The sequence below is a fragment of the Phyllobates terribilis genome, unplaced genomic scaffold (assembly GCF_046119375.1).
Source record: "Phyllobates terribilis strain yellow unplaced genomic scaffold, ASM4611937v1 Scaffold_1__5_contigs__length_1240528914, whole genome shotgun sequence".
In the NCBI taxonomy this organism is placed as follows: Eukaryota; Metazoa; Chordata; class Amphibia; order Anura; family Dendrobatidae; genus Phyllobates; species Phyllobates terribilis.
In genome coordinates this window covers 373,704,965-373,719,989 of record NW_027362761.1, presented here as the reverse complement: position 1 = coordinate 373,719,989, position 15,025 = coordinate 373,704,965, and the positions used below count along the sequence as shown (strand labels likewise).

Below are 15,025 nucleotides of genomic sequence, written 5' to 3'. Positions count from 1 at the left end.
AGCTAATCGGTGGGTTGTTGACGTTAGTTTGACAACACACAATTTAATATTGATGGCTTATCTTAAAGGTTGTCTGTTACTTGGACAACTCCTTTTCAATTGCTATATATCCCCTATGTAAAATACTAACAGCCAATACTCACCTCTGTTGTGGGAGCTGTTCCAGTGATGTTGGTGCCTGGTCTCCCAGGGCTCGTGTGACATTGTTAGGTCACAGAAGCCCTGCAGCCAATCAATGGCGGCTTCACTTTCACTTCCTTCGGACAAAATTGGCACACAGAAAAAGTGAGAGCTGCTGCTGCTCTCTGACTTCCTTTGGAAATCAGTTTTTGTCTGAAGGAGACCAGGCGCCAAAATCACTGAAAGGGCACCCGCACCACAAGTGAGTATTGAGGCGGGGTTGTCCAAGTAGTGGTTACCCCTTTAAGGATAAGTTATCGATTTTTAAAGGCTGGATAACCTCTTGCCATCATCTTAAGTTTTTGCTAAGACTCCCGATCTCATGGTAGAATCCACTGGGCTAGCAGTGTAATAATAATAATGTTTTTTGGTAGTATGTGGCTTGGAATAACAGAGGTTTCTGTTGATCTATGTTGGACATAGGCTGCCTGTGATGTCTTTTGTGTGGGAGATGATGTGAATATTGAAAAAGCAAACAATTCACTGATTAGTAACGACCGAAGCTGGAAGAGGAGCAAGTACCGGATCAGTTTCGTGGCCGAGGCTCCAGAGCTCACACAAGGTATAAAAACCAAATGTAATATTTAATTACAGGATCACTGTCCAGTTTATAGTATTACGTTCTATTTATGGTTCTATTCTATGGCTCTATTCTGACCTGTTTCTGTTACCACTGAAAGGCAATGGTATAAGTTGCAGCTCTACTGTACCCGCAAAAGGGAAATCTGACGGAGACGTGATGGACGCATTACTAGTAAATAGGATCAATTATGACCTGCACTATCATTTTTGTAATATAATCTCTTAAAATGGATCCTATGGTACCAGTGTAATCAGAGCCTAAAGCTATTGTTCAAAGTCATAATGAATGACTCATATTTTCAGTGAATATTTCATAGGTATTTCTTATTTTTTTATACTAATTATGTGTTCTAGCTATTTTATCATGCCAAATTAGGACATTTGGACATCATAGCTTGAAACTGCCCTCTATAATCAAAAACTAAGAGCTGTTTTGTAAAGGCCCTTTAGATTTTAGCATCTTGCTGGTTAAATGATCGTTTAAAGCACCAAGCCCGCATTTTTTATGGTGTCACTAATATCTGTTCCCTGATCCTAGTAAAATACTTATCATTTGCTGTCTTCTGCTCTTCCCGGCGTCACTCCAGTACCATTCCACCATCTTGTGGCTGCAGCAGCTGACTAACCGGACGTCAGAGGTAACGGTCACAAGCGCCCAATATGAGTGTATAAGAGCCTTTTTCTGGCTCTCATTTACTTACATTGAGAAGTGACTTCTAGTCTGGTCCGGTTATAATGTCAACACAGCCATATACATTTTGGTCCATATTGCCCGTTGTAACCGTTCAACTTGGCAATGCATGTTCAGTGACTCTGGGTGATGAAAGAGCGAATAATCTGGAAATATTTCTTCAATGAAAGTCAATTCAAAGACAAACCACCTTTTTATAAACAAAAGATCTTTTAGAACAAGAAATATCAAACATGACCAACTTCATTTCAAACAATAATGATATGTGATCAGTCACCTAAAATTATATTTTGCTCTTGAAGCGTAACTGTCATTTTACTTTTTATTTCATAAATCAATGGTACACATGAAAAGAAGTAACTTTGTAATATATCTTATCAGAGAAATCTGCTTCATTCTCTTCCAGGACTGATCATTAATTTTCAAAATTTGCAATTTACAGGTAAAATTTGTATTCAGTGAAAACAGATTATTACATTACTGAGATAGGAGATGGCAGCTACTACTGATAAGATATGATGTAGATGGGTGGGAAGTGGAGAGAGTAAATTGGAGCGGAGGCAGAAGCCCTCAGCCCACATCTCCTATCTCAGTAATGTAACAATCTGTCTTTGCTGAAGACAGATTTTACCTGTGAATTGAGAATTTTGAAAATGAAAAATCAGACTCCTGGCAGAGAAAGAAGCAAATTTCTCTAAGATATATTACAAAGTTTTGTATTTTCATGTGCACTATTGATTTATGAAATGAAAATTAAAATGACGGTTACACTTTAATTTTTTTCCCAATGAACAATTTGGTTGAAATGGTTCATTTTCATCACTTTTTAATCTAATGTGCATGAGTGCCTTTAGGGTAGTTCCTGCTCTGGCAGACTTGAGCTACTCATGTTTTGCATTCATCGGAACGGTTGCCATCTAATACTATTACCGACTAGCTATGACTTTAGAGAGCAAAATTAGTTGCTTTCAGGAGAAAGGAGACAGGGAGCCAAACCTGCAACAGACAGCTGACTGATCAGACGTGCAGCTTTACTCTAAAAGATGAGCCAACCCATCATTTGGCTTTTTCACTTGATAAAGACGCCAGTACAGCATTGAAACCCGCTGCAAAAAAAAAAAACCTTATTCTCATCATCATTTCTGAAGAATTGATTTACTCCAGCAGCGCAGCCCACCTTACTTACGTGTTCATTCAACTGGATCCAACCCATAAAGGTTGTGATCAGAGTCATTCATTATTCATAGTGGGCTGAGATAATTAGTATTGAAGTTTACATTCCTTTATCTTTTTATACTCACATACTATCCATATTATATTTCTAATCCAACATTTCTGTCTTACCAGCCCTCTACAGTATTCACAGAAAGAAGGTGTATGGTGCAAGGCTGTTAGGTCGACAGAATCTACAAAGTGCAAAGTCCAGGTACAAAAAAATTTAATTCCTCATTAAAGGGGTATTCCCATCTCCAAGATCCTATCCCAATATGTAGTAGGTGTAATAATAATAATATTAGCAAATACCTACAATTAGAAATGTAGTATTGTATTTTTGATTCGCTATGTCTTTCCTCATGTGCAGGCATTGAAGGACCTTAGTATCCATGGTTACGTCCACTGATAAATTGACAGTTAGCTAGCTGCTAGTGGCCGTAACCGTGGATACATAAGGTCCTGTATTGCATGCACATGAGGTAAGTGGCATAGCGAATCAAAAATACTATACTACATTTCTAATTGGAGGTATTTGGTAATATTATTATTACTATTACACCTACTACATATTGGGATAGGATCTTGGAGATGGGAATACCCCTTTAACACAACCTCATTTCATGTTTGAAATCAATAAAAAGAATTGTAGAAATAAGTTGTAATCTACAAGGTGTACAATAAATTTTACTAAGGTCCTGGAATGAATACATGCTAATTTACCTTAAGTGTTAGTAGTTGCCTTCAGTTTATAGCATTGCCCTAAGATTTATTCTGCAGTTTTCATTCCATTTATGTTACCTTTCCATTGTGTATATATTAGCAATCAAAGTATTTTCCACCTAATGAGTTAAGTTTTTTAGTTTCAAGTTTTTTTAGTGTTATTAGAGTTTTCATTGGGGGTGTGTACTTCTCCTCCCTGTATGATACTGACCAATCAGGAAAGAAGAACATCCCCTCTGCAATAGCTAAAAGCATATTTCTCAGTGTGGGAGATGTAATAATACAGCTCTGATCTTCTGGTCAAACCTCTTGCATGATTAGAAAACACAAATAACTAACACCTTTCAGATAAGATCCCTGTGGGATTAGGGGCAGCACAGCTTAGTTTAGCTGTGTCACATTGCAAACCCTTCTATCCACTATCCTCCCACTGTCAGCTCTGCTGTATTGCCACTCCCCACAGTGCCTGTCCAGAGATGTGTCAGTAATCGCACCTATGTCTATTATGCTCAACTTGTAATCACTCTTCAGTGAGATCAGAGCAGAGTTTTATTTTATTTCACATCACAATATTCCAGGACAGGCAGGGCAGGTTACTACAGTGAGAGATATCATGACATCTCTCACTGCTGAGCAATTACAAGTTGCCTAAGCACAACAGACATAAGTCTGAAATAAACACACTCAGTAATCAGAAGACCTGAGAGAAGGGTTTGTATTGTGACACAACTACACTCAGCTGCAATGCCCCGCCCCCACACTGACTTATGGGGGGAGGTTTGACCATCATATCAGAGCTGTATCATTACATCTCATACACTGAGAAACCTGTTCTAAGCTATTGTGGGGCTTGTTCTTTCCTTTGAAAGATGCTGTATTATATAAAATATTAGTGGGTAAAATTACTGTTTTATCAACAGGAGGTTATCATTAGAGGACTAGTAAACCTGTTGCCAGGTAGTCAAGCACATTCATGAGCTCTGTATAGCCCTGTCCCAACCACTATTTGGCAGCTTTTTGAGTACACTGTACATGGACAGAAAGTTGTCAGTAAGTGGCGTATGGGGTCTAGAATTGCTAGATCGGCGGCAGCTAAAACAGTGATTTTATCAAAATGAAAAACAGCCCAGTAAGTGACACATTGCTGGAATCAAGGTATCAGCCCCTACATAATGCTGCTCTCAGATTGGATGGCGAAAACCTGGTGACAAATTACCTTTAGTGAAAATTAACTCATTGGGGCAAAATATTTTGATTGCTAATATCTCCGTAATGGACTTTGCAGTCACTATTACATTGTGTGTACAGTTCAACGTGAAATATTTAGTGAAAGGTCCACTTTAAGGGCAGAGTTTTTGTTTTAGGACAGCGACTCTATACATGAGGACATATGGATAAATAATTAGTCTTGAATATTTCTAGCATCCAAAAATAAACCCTGTTGCTATGGAAAAGGTATTAACTCTGACAAGTGAGCATGCTAAGTTTTAGCAGAAAGGGTTATGTCATTTTGAAATTCTGATTAAGAAAAGTTATCCATGTCAGGGGAAGATTGGAACTTCAGCAAAAACTTTCCAAAAGCACTTTGTTTATGCAGGATAATTCACCCCCCCTCAAGTCTTGTGTAGCCCCTCAAAACTCAAATCGGTTTTGAAATTGTTAATCATCTGCCATATTCTCAATATTTAGCCCCATCTGTTTTTTTATCTCTTTCTGAAATTCAAAAAAATTATTGAAAGTATCAAACTGTAAGACAAGTGCATTTTAGAGAAGAGGATAGCAATTTTTTTCCCAAAGGATTCAAAATACTTTTTGATCAATGCATTAAATGTACAGAGTTGAAAGGTGATTATGTTGAATAAAGTTGTACTTTATTCATCAATTAAGCAATTTATCAAGACCAGCGTTTTTCAGAGTAGATTACGAGACACCAGATTAATAAGAGACGCACGCCTTTTAATGAATCAGGCGTGATGCGAAGTGGCGTTTCCCGTTGTATGTGTTTCATCAGAAATCCTATTCCAGTCAGGGACTGAAGCAAGATTTGTCTTGTAAGATATGACACTGTTCACCAAAAATTTGACAAGCATGGACTGCCATATCCTGTCACAAGCCAGTTCACCTCACTTTGTCAGAGCTAGGCAAAAATGTAGTAAAAATAACAAAAGTCTCAACATTTTTGAGCAGCTATGTGTTGAACAAAATTTTCCGACTTTTCAAAGTTTTTTACTCCAGTTTGCTGGTAAAAAACCCTTGATGAATTGGGGCCATAGTTTTCTAAGGATAGGCCAACTTTACAGTATATCAAAACCCATTGAGTGTGCAGTAGTAATAGTAGTTAGTAATAGCCATGTTGACCTTATAATTAGTCATAACTAAATATTATACTTTTCTTCCAGGACAGACATGGTGAGAGCACTTGGTACTGGTTCTTATGCTTGGTATAAGTCTGCCCACATTCCCCATGACATACGAATCCATTGTGCAAGATCCTCTTTTGATTACTTAGGTTGCAGTATATAGTCTTCGCTTTACCTATGGGGCAGGATAGTACAGCACCTCACTTCCTATGACAAACACAGGGCTTTCTCTTTGGTTCTTTCATCCTGACTGTAATTTAAAATTCTGAACGATCTCATTATAATGTATCTTGTATGTGCGTGTATTTCAAATCATAGGCAAATACTAACAAAAATACATTTTGTAGTCGATCTACTATATTCCTTCAACTTCACACAAATGGACATCAAGAGCTGAAGTACAAACCTGGAGACCACTTGGGAATATTTCCAGGCAACCATGATGATCTCGTCAATGCCCTGATTGAAAGGTTGGAAGACCCCCCTCCGGTCAATCAGCTGGTCAGGGTAGAAATCTTGGAGGAAAGAAATACAGCCCTAGGTAATCATTTAAACCCCTTAACATACATGTATTTCACATGGCTTCTTACTTTTTGGAGCTCCATGCATTTCTTTAAATGGGTGGGTCGAAACTAACACTGATTTAAACCTAAATCTCTATTTAATGTAATAATCTAATTACTATTCTAATATACTTTAATTAAAAATTAGTTACCATTCCCTCACTACTCTGTTTTTTTTTCTACTTCCTCTTTGATAATGCTTTGTTTGAAAACCCACATGCATGTTGGGATACTCAAACAAGATGGCATCAGGGGGCAGAGGTTGCTGCCACTGCCGCGGCTTCTGCCTCCACCCTGAAACAAAACGTCATCAGTGATGTCTGTTTCAGGGACTGGGCTAGTCCCTGCTCTGTTGACCATGCGTCGGTTGTCAGTTGAAACATATGCTCAGCAGAATCTTGTCGCTGTGCAATATTCTTTTTAATGTACAGTGACAATGCGTCCCTCGCCAGCTCTGATGTGAAGTGACGAGCCAGCAAGGAAGCACACTATTAGTACGCATTGTAAGGAGATAGCCCAGCGAGCAAGAAAAGCAGAGACAAGCCCTGCACCCGAAACCAACATCACTTTTGGAAGCGGGGCTGGTCTTTGCTCTCCCTGCTCACTGCGTTCTCTTCTTACAATGCAAACTGACAGTGCCCTGCTCATCAGAGCTGGTGAGGGAGCGCACTGTCACTGTACATTAAGGCTATGTGCCCAATATGCAGATTTGAAGCAGAAATTTCCTGAGCATTTCTGCATTTCCTTGGTAGAAAAAACGCATGCGGATTTTACATGCGTTGTTTTCAGCGTTTTTACATGCGTTTATGCATGTGTTTTTTTCATGAGTTTTTCCAAGCGATTTTGAGCATCATTTGGTAAAGGGCTTGAGACAAGTTGGTTACACAATATAAATCCATGCAACTGGCATGGATTTATATTGTGTAACCAACTTAGAGGAAATTTCTACTTCAAATGCTGCATCTAAAGTAAAGAAAAATAATTAAAAAGTAAAAAGAAATAAAAAACCTTATATTCATCTCTCCGGCGGCCCTCGATCTCCTCCCCGCTGTGTCCTCTCTCATCGCCGTCTCGCGGTGTACTGGAAGGACCTGCAGTGACGTCATTTAGTCAGCTGATGGTCACGCGACCATCACCTGACTGCTGACGTCAGCAGTCGCGTGACCATCAGCTGACTAAATAACATTACCGTAGGTCCTTCCAGTACACCGCGGGACGCCGAGGAGAGAACACGCGGCCGGGAGGAGACCGGGGGCTGCCAGAGAGGTGACTATGAATATTTTTTTTTATTTTTTACCTTATATTCTTTTTTAACTTGCAGGTACGATGGTACCCGGGTTGGAGGAGAGTCTCCTCTACTCTAGAGCCGGGTACCATCCGTGCATTGAACCGCATAACATCCACATGTATACATGTGGATATTATGCGGTTCAATGCAAGTCAATGGGCGCGATTCAAATTGGTTGTGCTGCGGATTTTTCCGCAATGATAATCCGCAGCGGTAATTTCTGCAGCATGTGCACATGTGCACAGCACATGCGGATTATCATTGGGATACATCCCAGACATCTTACCAAGCGATTTTAATGTGTTTCCGCGGCGGAAATGCCGCCGCGTAAATGCATTAAATACGCATCGTGAATATTGTACATTCAAAAGATACTACTGAGCGTATGTCAAAATTGAGAACTGATGCATGCTCAGTACAGCAGGGACTAGATCAGTCACTGAAACAGATGTCACTGATGACGCTTCGTTTCAGGGTGGAGACAGAGGCTATGGCAGTGACCGCACCCTCTGCCCCCTGATGACATCTCATTTGAGTATCCCAGCAGGCACTGGGGATTCTCAAACAAAATGACATCAAACAGGATGCTGGTAAAAAAAATAAAGCAAATAGAGGGAATGGAATTTTTAATTAAAGTATATTAGAAAATGTATCAGTTTTTTTTACATTAAATAGCTAGAGATTTAGGATTATTTTCAGTGTTAGTTTTGGACCATTCATTTATTTGAGGTCTTGCTTACATTACTCAGAAAATAGTAGGCATATCACAGCAACTTTGGGTATGTAAAAGGTTTGAGACCATAGATCTTGCACTACGACATTGCTACATCACAGCATAGTGCAAGAGAATAGGGTCACGTTGCGACCCACACGGTACCATGACTGTGACAAGCAAGTCACCGTCAACCAAACTGGTTCTGATTTTTTGTGGATTACTTGTACCTGTACCATGTGGGTTGCTATGTGACCCCATTCACTTGCATTATGTCAATGTAGCAGTGACATATAGCAATCTTTGGCCACACAAACTGTTTCGCAACATGAGTCGCTATGTAGCCACAGCTTAATAGATAATAACACAGCAAAAACATATTGTATTTTAATATTACTTTTCATTTACGGTATCTTTGTGTCGTTCAGGTCTCAGTTCTTTATATTTTTCTTTTTCACAATGTACTTCTTACGTGCAAAAAACATTAAACCCAAACTATAAAACACGATAAGTGCATGAGCTTCAATGGTTTGATTTTTATAATCTCTACAGGTGTAATTAGTAATTGGACAGAAGAGCAAAGGATTCCTCCATGCACTATATTCCAAGCCCTCAAATATTTTGTGGATATCACAACACCACCCACTCCACTCCTTATGCAGCAGATTGCATGTCTTGCTACCAATGAAAAAGAGAAAAAGCGCCTGGAGATTTTGAGCAAGGTGATATGATAATAATTGTATTATGATAATCATACATTAAAGAGTTATTGCCATGATGGCTTATTTTTTACCAAGTTCAGTATCTGCATGACGATTGTTAATATACAGTTCAAGTCCAACATAAAATTTCTTTCTTGTATCTTCAAGGCTTTTTCAATCTTTTGCTTCCCCTCTGTGCATCTAGCTTCACAAAGCTGAATGGGTGGTCCTATTCTTTGGGCTAAAATTTCTCAGCAGCACCCTGCTTCTTCAGGGTGCTGCAGATCTCAATAAGTGCAATTTTATTTATATTGATGAGTTGGTCATTGATAGCTCTAAATGTAGCCACTATGATCCACTATTTGACCCATGTTTAAAATCCGCCTTTACATGCACGTAGGCAGAGACCTGTCAATCCAGGGTAGTAGAAGGGGAGAAGCCGCCGAGGACCTGTCTGCCTAGTCTATTGCGTGTCTCGGTCCCTGGTGGGCTAACATATCTGTCTGAGATCAGACCCAACAGCCTGATACATGCTGCATATATACTGGGCAATATGTATCAGGTTCTCTTTAACCCCTTTAGCCCGGGCCATTTTCCTTTTTTTCGTTTTTGATTTTTCCTCCCCTTCTTCCAAAAGCCATCATTTTTTTTATTTTTCCATCAGTATAGTCGTATAAAGGTTTGTTTTTGTGGGACAAGTTGTATTTTTGCAATTCCACAATTGTTTAGGTTTTTTATTTATCATGTTCACTGTATGGTAAAATTGACCTGGAAATATGATTCTTCAGGTCAGTATGAGTATGCAGTTCCCAAACATGTATAGTTTTTTTAGTTAAATGATGAAAATAAATTCGGAAATTTGCATGAAAAAAACTTTTGCTTTTGTTGCCATTTTCCAGGTTCAGTAACTTTTTCATTTTTTGGGATATGGGACTGTGTGAGGGCTTATTTTTGGTGCCCTGTGCTGACATTTTTATTGCTACTATATTGGGGTAGATAAGATGTTTTGATCACCTCTTATTGCTTTATATTGCAATGTTGTGACGGCCAAAAAAAGGTAATTCTGGCGTTTTGATTTTTTTTCTTGTTACGCTGTTTACCAATTGGATTAATTTCTTTTATATTTTGATAGATCGAACATTTCTAATGCAGCAATATAAATATATGTATTTTTTTAATGTTTTATTTTTAATGGGGCAAAAGAGGGGTGATTTGAACTTTTGTGTTTTTTTTTATGATTGTCAAATTTTTAAAAACTTTTTTTTTCACTTTTGACTTTATTTACTAGTCCCTTTAGGAGACTTGAAGCTGCAATCGTCTAATCACCTGTGCTATAGCACTACTATGTATGGCAGAAATCACAACCTCCTATGGTCGCCATTGGCTGGCATTCACAGGAGGCTCATAATTACAGGTACGAGGGTCATCAGCAGACCCCCGACTGTCATGACAACCCAATGGCACCCCAGCCGATAGGTGGGATGAATTACCCACTTCTGGCCGGAACATGTGAAATCCCGCTGTCAGTGATTGACAACGGGATTTAACTGGCTAAAATAGACGTGGGCGGAGAACCACTCCTACCCCAACTGTTAAAGGCACATGATGACTGATTAAATCAGTAATCATGTCCTGGGAAAGATGTGGGATCAGTGTGTGAGCACGAAAGTCAGGGACACGACATATGACGTAAATATATGTCATATGTCGTGAAGGGTTTAAGGAACACTTCAAGCAGCCTATTATTAAAATGCATTAGTATATACAGTAGCATAAATTTAAACATATGTACTATAAGCTTTACAATGATTTCAGCTCCCTTTGCCCAGCATTTTCTAGTTATGCTCCTTGCAGTGATTATTTGTATGGCTTTTGTAAAACCTACTTACCTCTGTCAACTTCACCATTTAGGAAAATATGTACCCTGAAGTTGTTTTAATAATTGTATGCGTTCTAGAAGAGATTGACATCCCATGAGTATGGCTCTATCCTTTAAAGGTTATGAAATGTTCTTTCTATTCGCATCTATGACCTACTCTTCCAAATTTGGCTGTAAACAGAGTCTGGTGCATGTCCTAATGGTAGGATACAGGCCCCTCGACAAAGTATCTCTACCAGCCGTAGTCATTCAGCTCTCCTGCCAAATTAGTAAAATGCAAAGGTAAGCTGTGCCTAGACAGCTGCCTTATGGTTCAGGCTGCAATCTAAAATACTCTCTAGAAAATCTGCCCCCCCAAAATGAGTTTCAATTTTTTTCTCTCAAGTGATACATTCTGGGTTTCTTTGATTGATTGTGCAAAGTGGTGGCATCTTTTGTTCCCAAGGGTACAATGAAAAGTGCTTGAAAAACTCTTTAAAAAAATCACTTGTTAAAGGGAACCTGTCAGAAATATTAATTAATATAATCGAGTAGCTCTTTAAATGGTACACCAGTTGATCCCTTTATGACCCCAAATACTGCTCAAGCAGTGAGAAATCGCGTTTTGAGATGTGTCTGGAAGTGCTTTGGGGCGAGATGATGCACTTCTAGTTTTTCAGCCTCCGCTGTATTTCCTGTCTGGTGCACCCTCCTCTAACTAATTGGTAGATCAGTGACCATGGACCAGGGAAAACAACCAGTCACTCAGTCAGAGGAGGGTGCTTCTAGGTAGGAAATACAGCGTGAGGCTGAGAAGCTAAAAGTGTATCGTCACTCCCCAATGCACTTCCAGACACAGATTCAAAACACAATTTTTCCCTGCTAGAGCAGTGTGTTGGGGCCATAAAGGGATTGACTGGCTTATCGTTAAAGGGCTATATAATCATATTAATCATATTAATCATTTGGGAGGGCAAAAGTTTCTGACAGGTTCCCTTTAAGCTTTGGAGTACACTACAGAAAAAAACCACAATTAGTATAGTTGTAGCTATAACTTAAGACGCTAAGTCTAAAAATTGCTTTGTTTTACAAAATTTGCAAAGTGAATAAACATAATCCTAGATGACATTATAACAATACAGATTATTTTAATTGGTTTTCTACATAAATAAATCACATGTTCTTGATCGCTAAGGGCTTACAAGAGTATGAACAGTGGAAGTGGTACAAGAATCCCACCATTGTGGAGGTGCTAGAGGAGTTCCCCTCCGTTCAGATGCCATCATCTCTCCTGCTCACACAGCTACCACTGCTGCAACCTCGTTACTACTCCATCAGCTCCTCTCCTGACATGTATCCCGATGAGGTTCACCTCACTGTTGCAGTTGTGTCCTATCGCACTAGAGGTAGTATTTTCTTTAGCAGTTACCTTCCATCATTTTTTAAATTAATTTTATGTAATTTTAATAGCTTTATGGTTGGGACAATATGCTGCACCATGCTACATAGACGTATAGAACAACGTGGATGCCACAAGAGTATAGGTGTTAACATGATTAAAATGAGTGTTTACCATACTGTACTACTTTACCTTGTCTTTATGTTGTTTTTTTGGCTTTTTCAGATGGCGATGGTCCCATTCATCATGGTGTCTGCTCCTCTTGGCTGAATAGAATACAGACGGATGAAGTGGTACCTTGTTTTGTAAGAGGGTTAGTTACAAAGCAATATGAACATTATACCATATCTATTAATTTTCTCTTAAAGAGGTTGTCCACTACAATAAATAATGCCCCCATCAATTTAAACAGTGGAAAGAAGATTTTTTGTAATTACCATCCATTGTCATTGTTGCCTGTGAGCGGCGCTATCGCTGAACGCTCACCAGGCATCATGTGAACCACTGCAGCCGGCTCTGACATCCATTGATGTCACGTCAAGTTCCGGCTGCAGCCTGGCGTGACAGCCCAGTATCCAGGACACGCTTTCCCTCTCCTCTGCATTCATTGGGAAAGGGTGCGCTGGATATTTGGCTATGATGTGCAGTGAAACCCCGCCCACAGCCCATCAATCAGGGGGGTGCGCGTCACTGGGTCACGCCCGGCTGCAGCCGGAACTTGACGTGACATCAGCGGATGTCAGAGCCAGCTTACAAAAATCTTCTTTCCACTGTTTAATGTGTGTGGCAAAATTCTTGAGGTGTTCTACCAATCCATTGTGGCTAGTGCCACCTTTGCGGCAATAATTTGCTGGGGTAACAGTGTGCGTGTTGCTGACGCCAACAAGCTCAACAAACTTATAAAGAAGGCTAGCGCGACGGTGGGCCTACAGCTTGGGACTTTTGAAGAGGTGGTAGAGGATAGGATTAAGAAGAAGTGCAGAGCTATAATGGGCAACAACACACACCCACTTTATGAACTGTTTGCGAAACAGAAGAGCACATTCAGCAATCGCCTAATACAACTAAGGTGTAAAAAGGAAAAATACAGGAGATCGTTTGTTCCAACAGCTATGGGGGTGTTTAACAAATGTGTGAAAAGCAATGTCTAAAGCATTCCAAATGTTATGTTATCATATGTGTCATGTTCGAGATCTGTGTTCTGCTGCTGTGATACTGCAATTTCCTCCGGGATAAATAAAGTATATCTTATCTTATCTTATCTTAAATCGATGGGGGCATTATTTATTGTGGTGGACAACCTTTTTAACTATGTAAGTCTGGAAAATTACTTAGCTCTTAAAACATACAGTACTTGCCCCCATCAGTCATTTTATTCCAACTCCAATTCCAAAAAGTTATGACGCTCTGTAAAGTGTAAAGAAAACCAAAATGCAATGATTTAGAAATCTCTTACAGCCATAACTTATTCACAACAGAACATAGAACACCGAACAGAAGAGGAAAGTCAGACATTTCTCCATTTCATTTGAAAAAAATTAATTAATGTAAAAATCCATGGCAGCAACACATCTCAAAAAAGTTGGGATAGGGTTAACAAAAGGTTGGAATATTAAGTGGTACTAATTAAAAATAGCTTGAGTGTCAATTTTTAAATAAGTCACATGACTGTGCATGAAAAGAGCATGTTAGAGAGGCAGAGTCTCTCAGAAGAAAAGGTGGTCAGAGGTTCTCTAATCTTTAAAAAACTGTCTAAAAATTGTGGAACAATTTCAGAAAAATATTTCAAAACATAAAATTGCAAAGACTTTGAATTTCCTACCATCTACAATACATAATATCATCAAAAGATTCAGAGATACTTAAGAAATTCATGTGCACAAGGGACAAGGCTGGAGGTCAATATTGGATGCTTGTGATCTATGGGCCCTGCATTAAACCAGGCATGATTCTGTCATGTAAATCACTGCACGTGCTCAGGAATTCTTCCAGAAATCATTGTCTGTAAATATAGCTGTTCGTGCAAACCACAAATTCATGTTAAAATTCTATCATGCAAAGAAGAAGCTGTATATCAACGCAATCCAGAAACGCTTCTGTTTTCTCTGGGCAAAGCTCATTTATAATGTAATGAGGCAAAATAGAATACTCTTCTGTGGACAGATGAATCAAAATTTGAAACTCTTTCTGGAAACCACAGACACCGAGTCCTGCAGATTCAAGAGGAGAGAGACAATCCAAATTGTTATCAGCACACAGTTCAAAACCCTGCATCTCTGATGGTTTAGGGTGGCATTAGCGCCTATGGCATGGGCAGCTTACACATCTTGAAAGGCACTATCAATGCTGAGCATTGTATAAAGGTTTTAGAACAACATATGCTCCCCATCCACACAGTATCTATTTCAGGGAAGGACTTGAATATTTCAGCGAGACAATGCTAAACCACGTACTGCATCCATCACAACTGCATGGCTTTCCCAGAAGAAGAGTTTGGGTGATGAGCCGGACGCTTACAGTCCAGACCCTTCACCAATAGAAAACATTTGGTACATTATGAAAGGAAAAATCCAGAAGAGAAGACTCCGGACTGTGCAGCGCCGAGAATCCTAGAATGGGGCAACATTCCCCAACCAAAACTCCAGACAGTAGTCTCCTCACTTCCCAAATATTTACAGACTGTTGTAAAAAGAAGGGGGGATGCTACACAGTTGTAGACATGGTCCTGTCCCAACTTTTTTGAGATGTGTTGCTGC

At 39.4% G+C, this 15,025-nt stretch overlaps 1 protein-coding gene across 7 annotated transcripts in view; it reads left to right on the top strand.

Moving 5' to 3' along the window:
- Positions 1-15,025, top strand: part of NOS1 (nitric oxide synthase 1) — a 640,233-nt gene that overhangs the window by 612,472 nt on the left and 12,736 nt on the right. For all 7 annotated transcript variants that reach the window (XM_073676378.1, XM_073676376.1, XM_073676375.1 and 4 more), the window contains 6 exons: positions 604-742; positions 2,801-2,879; positions 6,096-6,289; positions 8,864-9,033; positions 12,066-12,276; positions 12,495-12,582. In XM_073676378.1, coding sequence (XP_073532479.1) covers positions 604-742; positions 2,801-2,879; positions 6,096-6,289; positions 8,864-9,033; positions 12,066-12,276; positions 12,495-12,582 — 881 coding nt within the window. The remainder of the gene's footprint in view (positions 1-603; positions 743-2,800; positions 2,880-6,095; positions 6,290-8,863; positions 9,034-12,065; positions 12,277-12,494; positions 12,583-15,025) is intronic.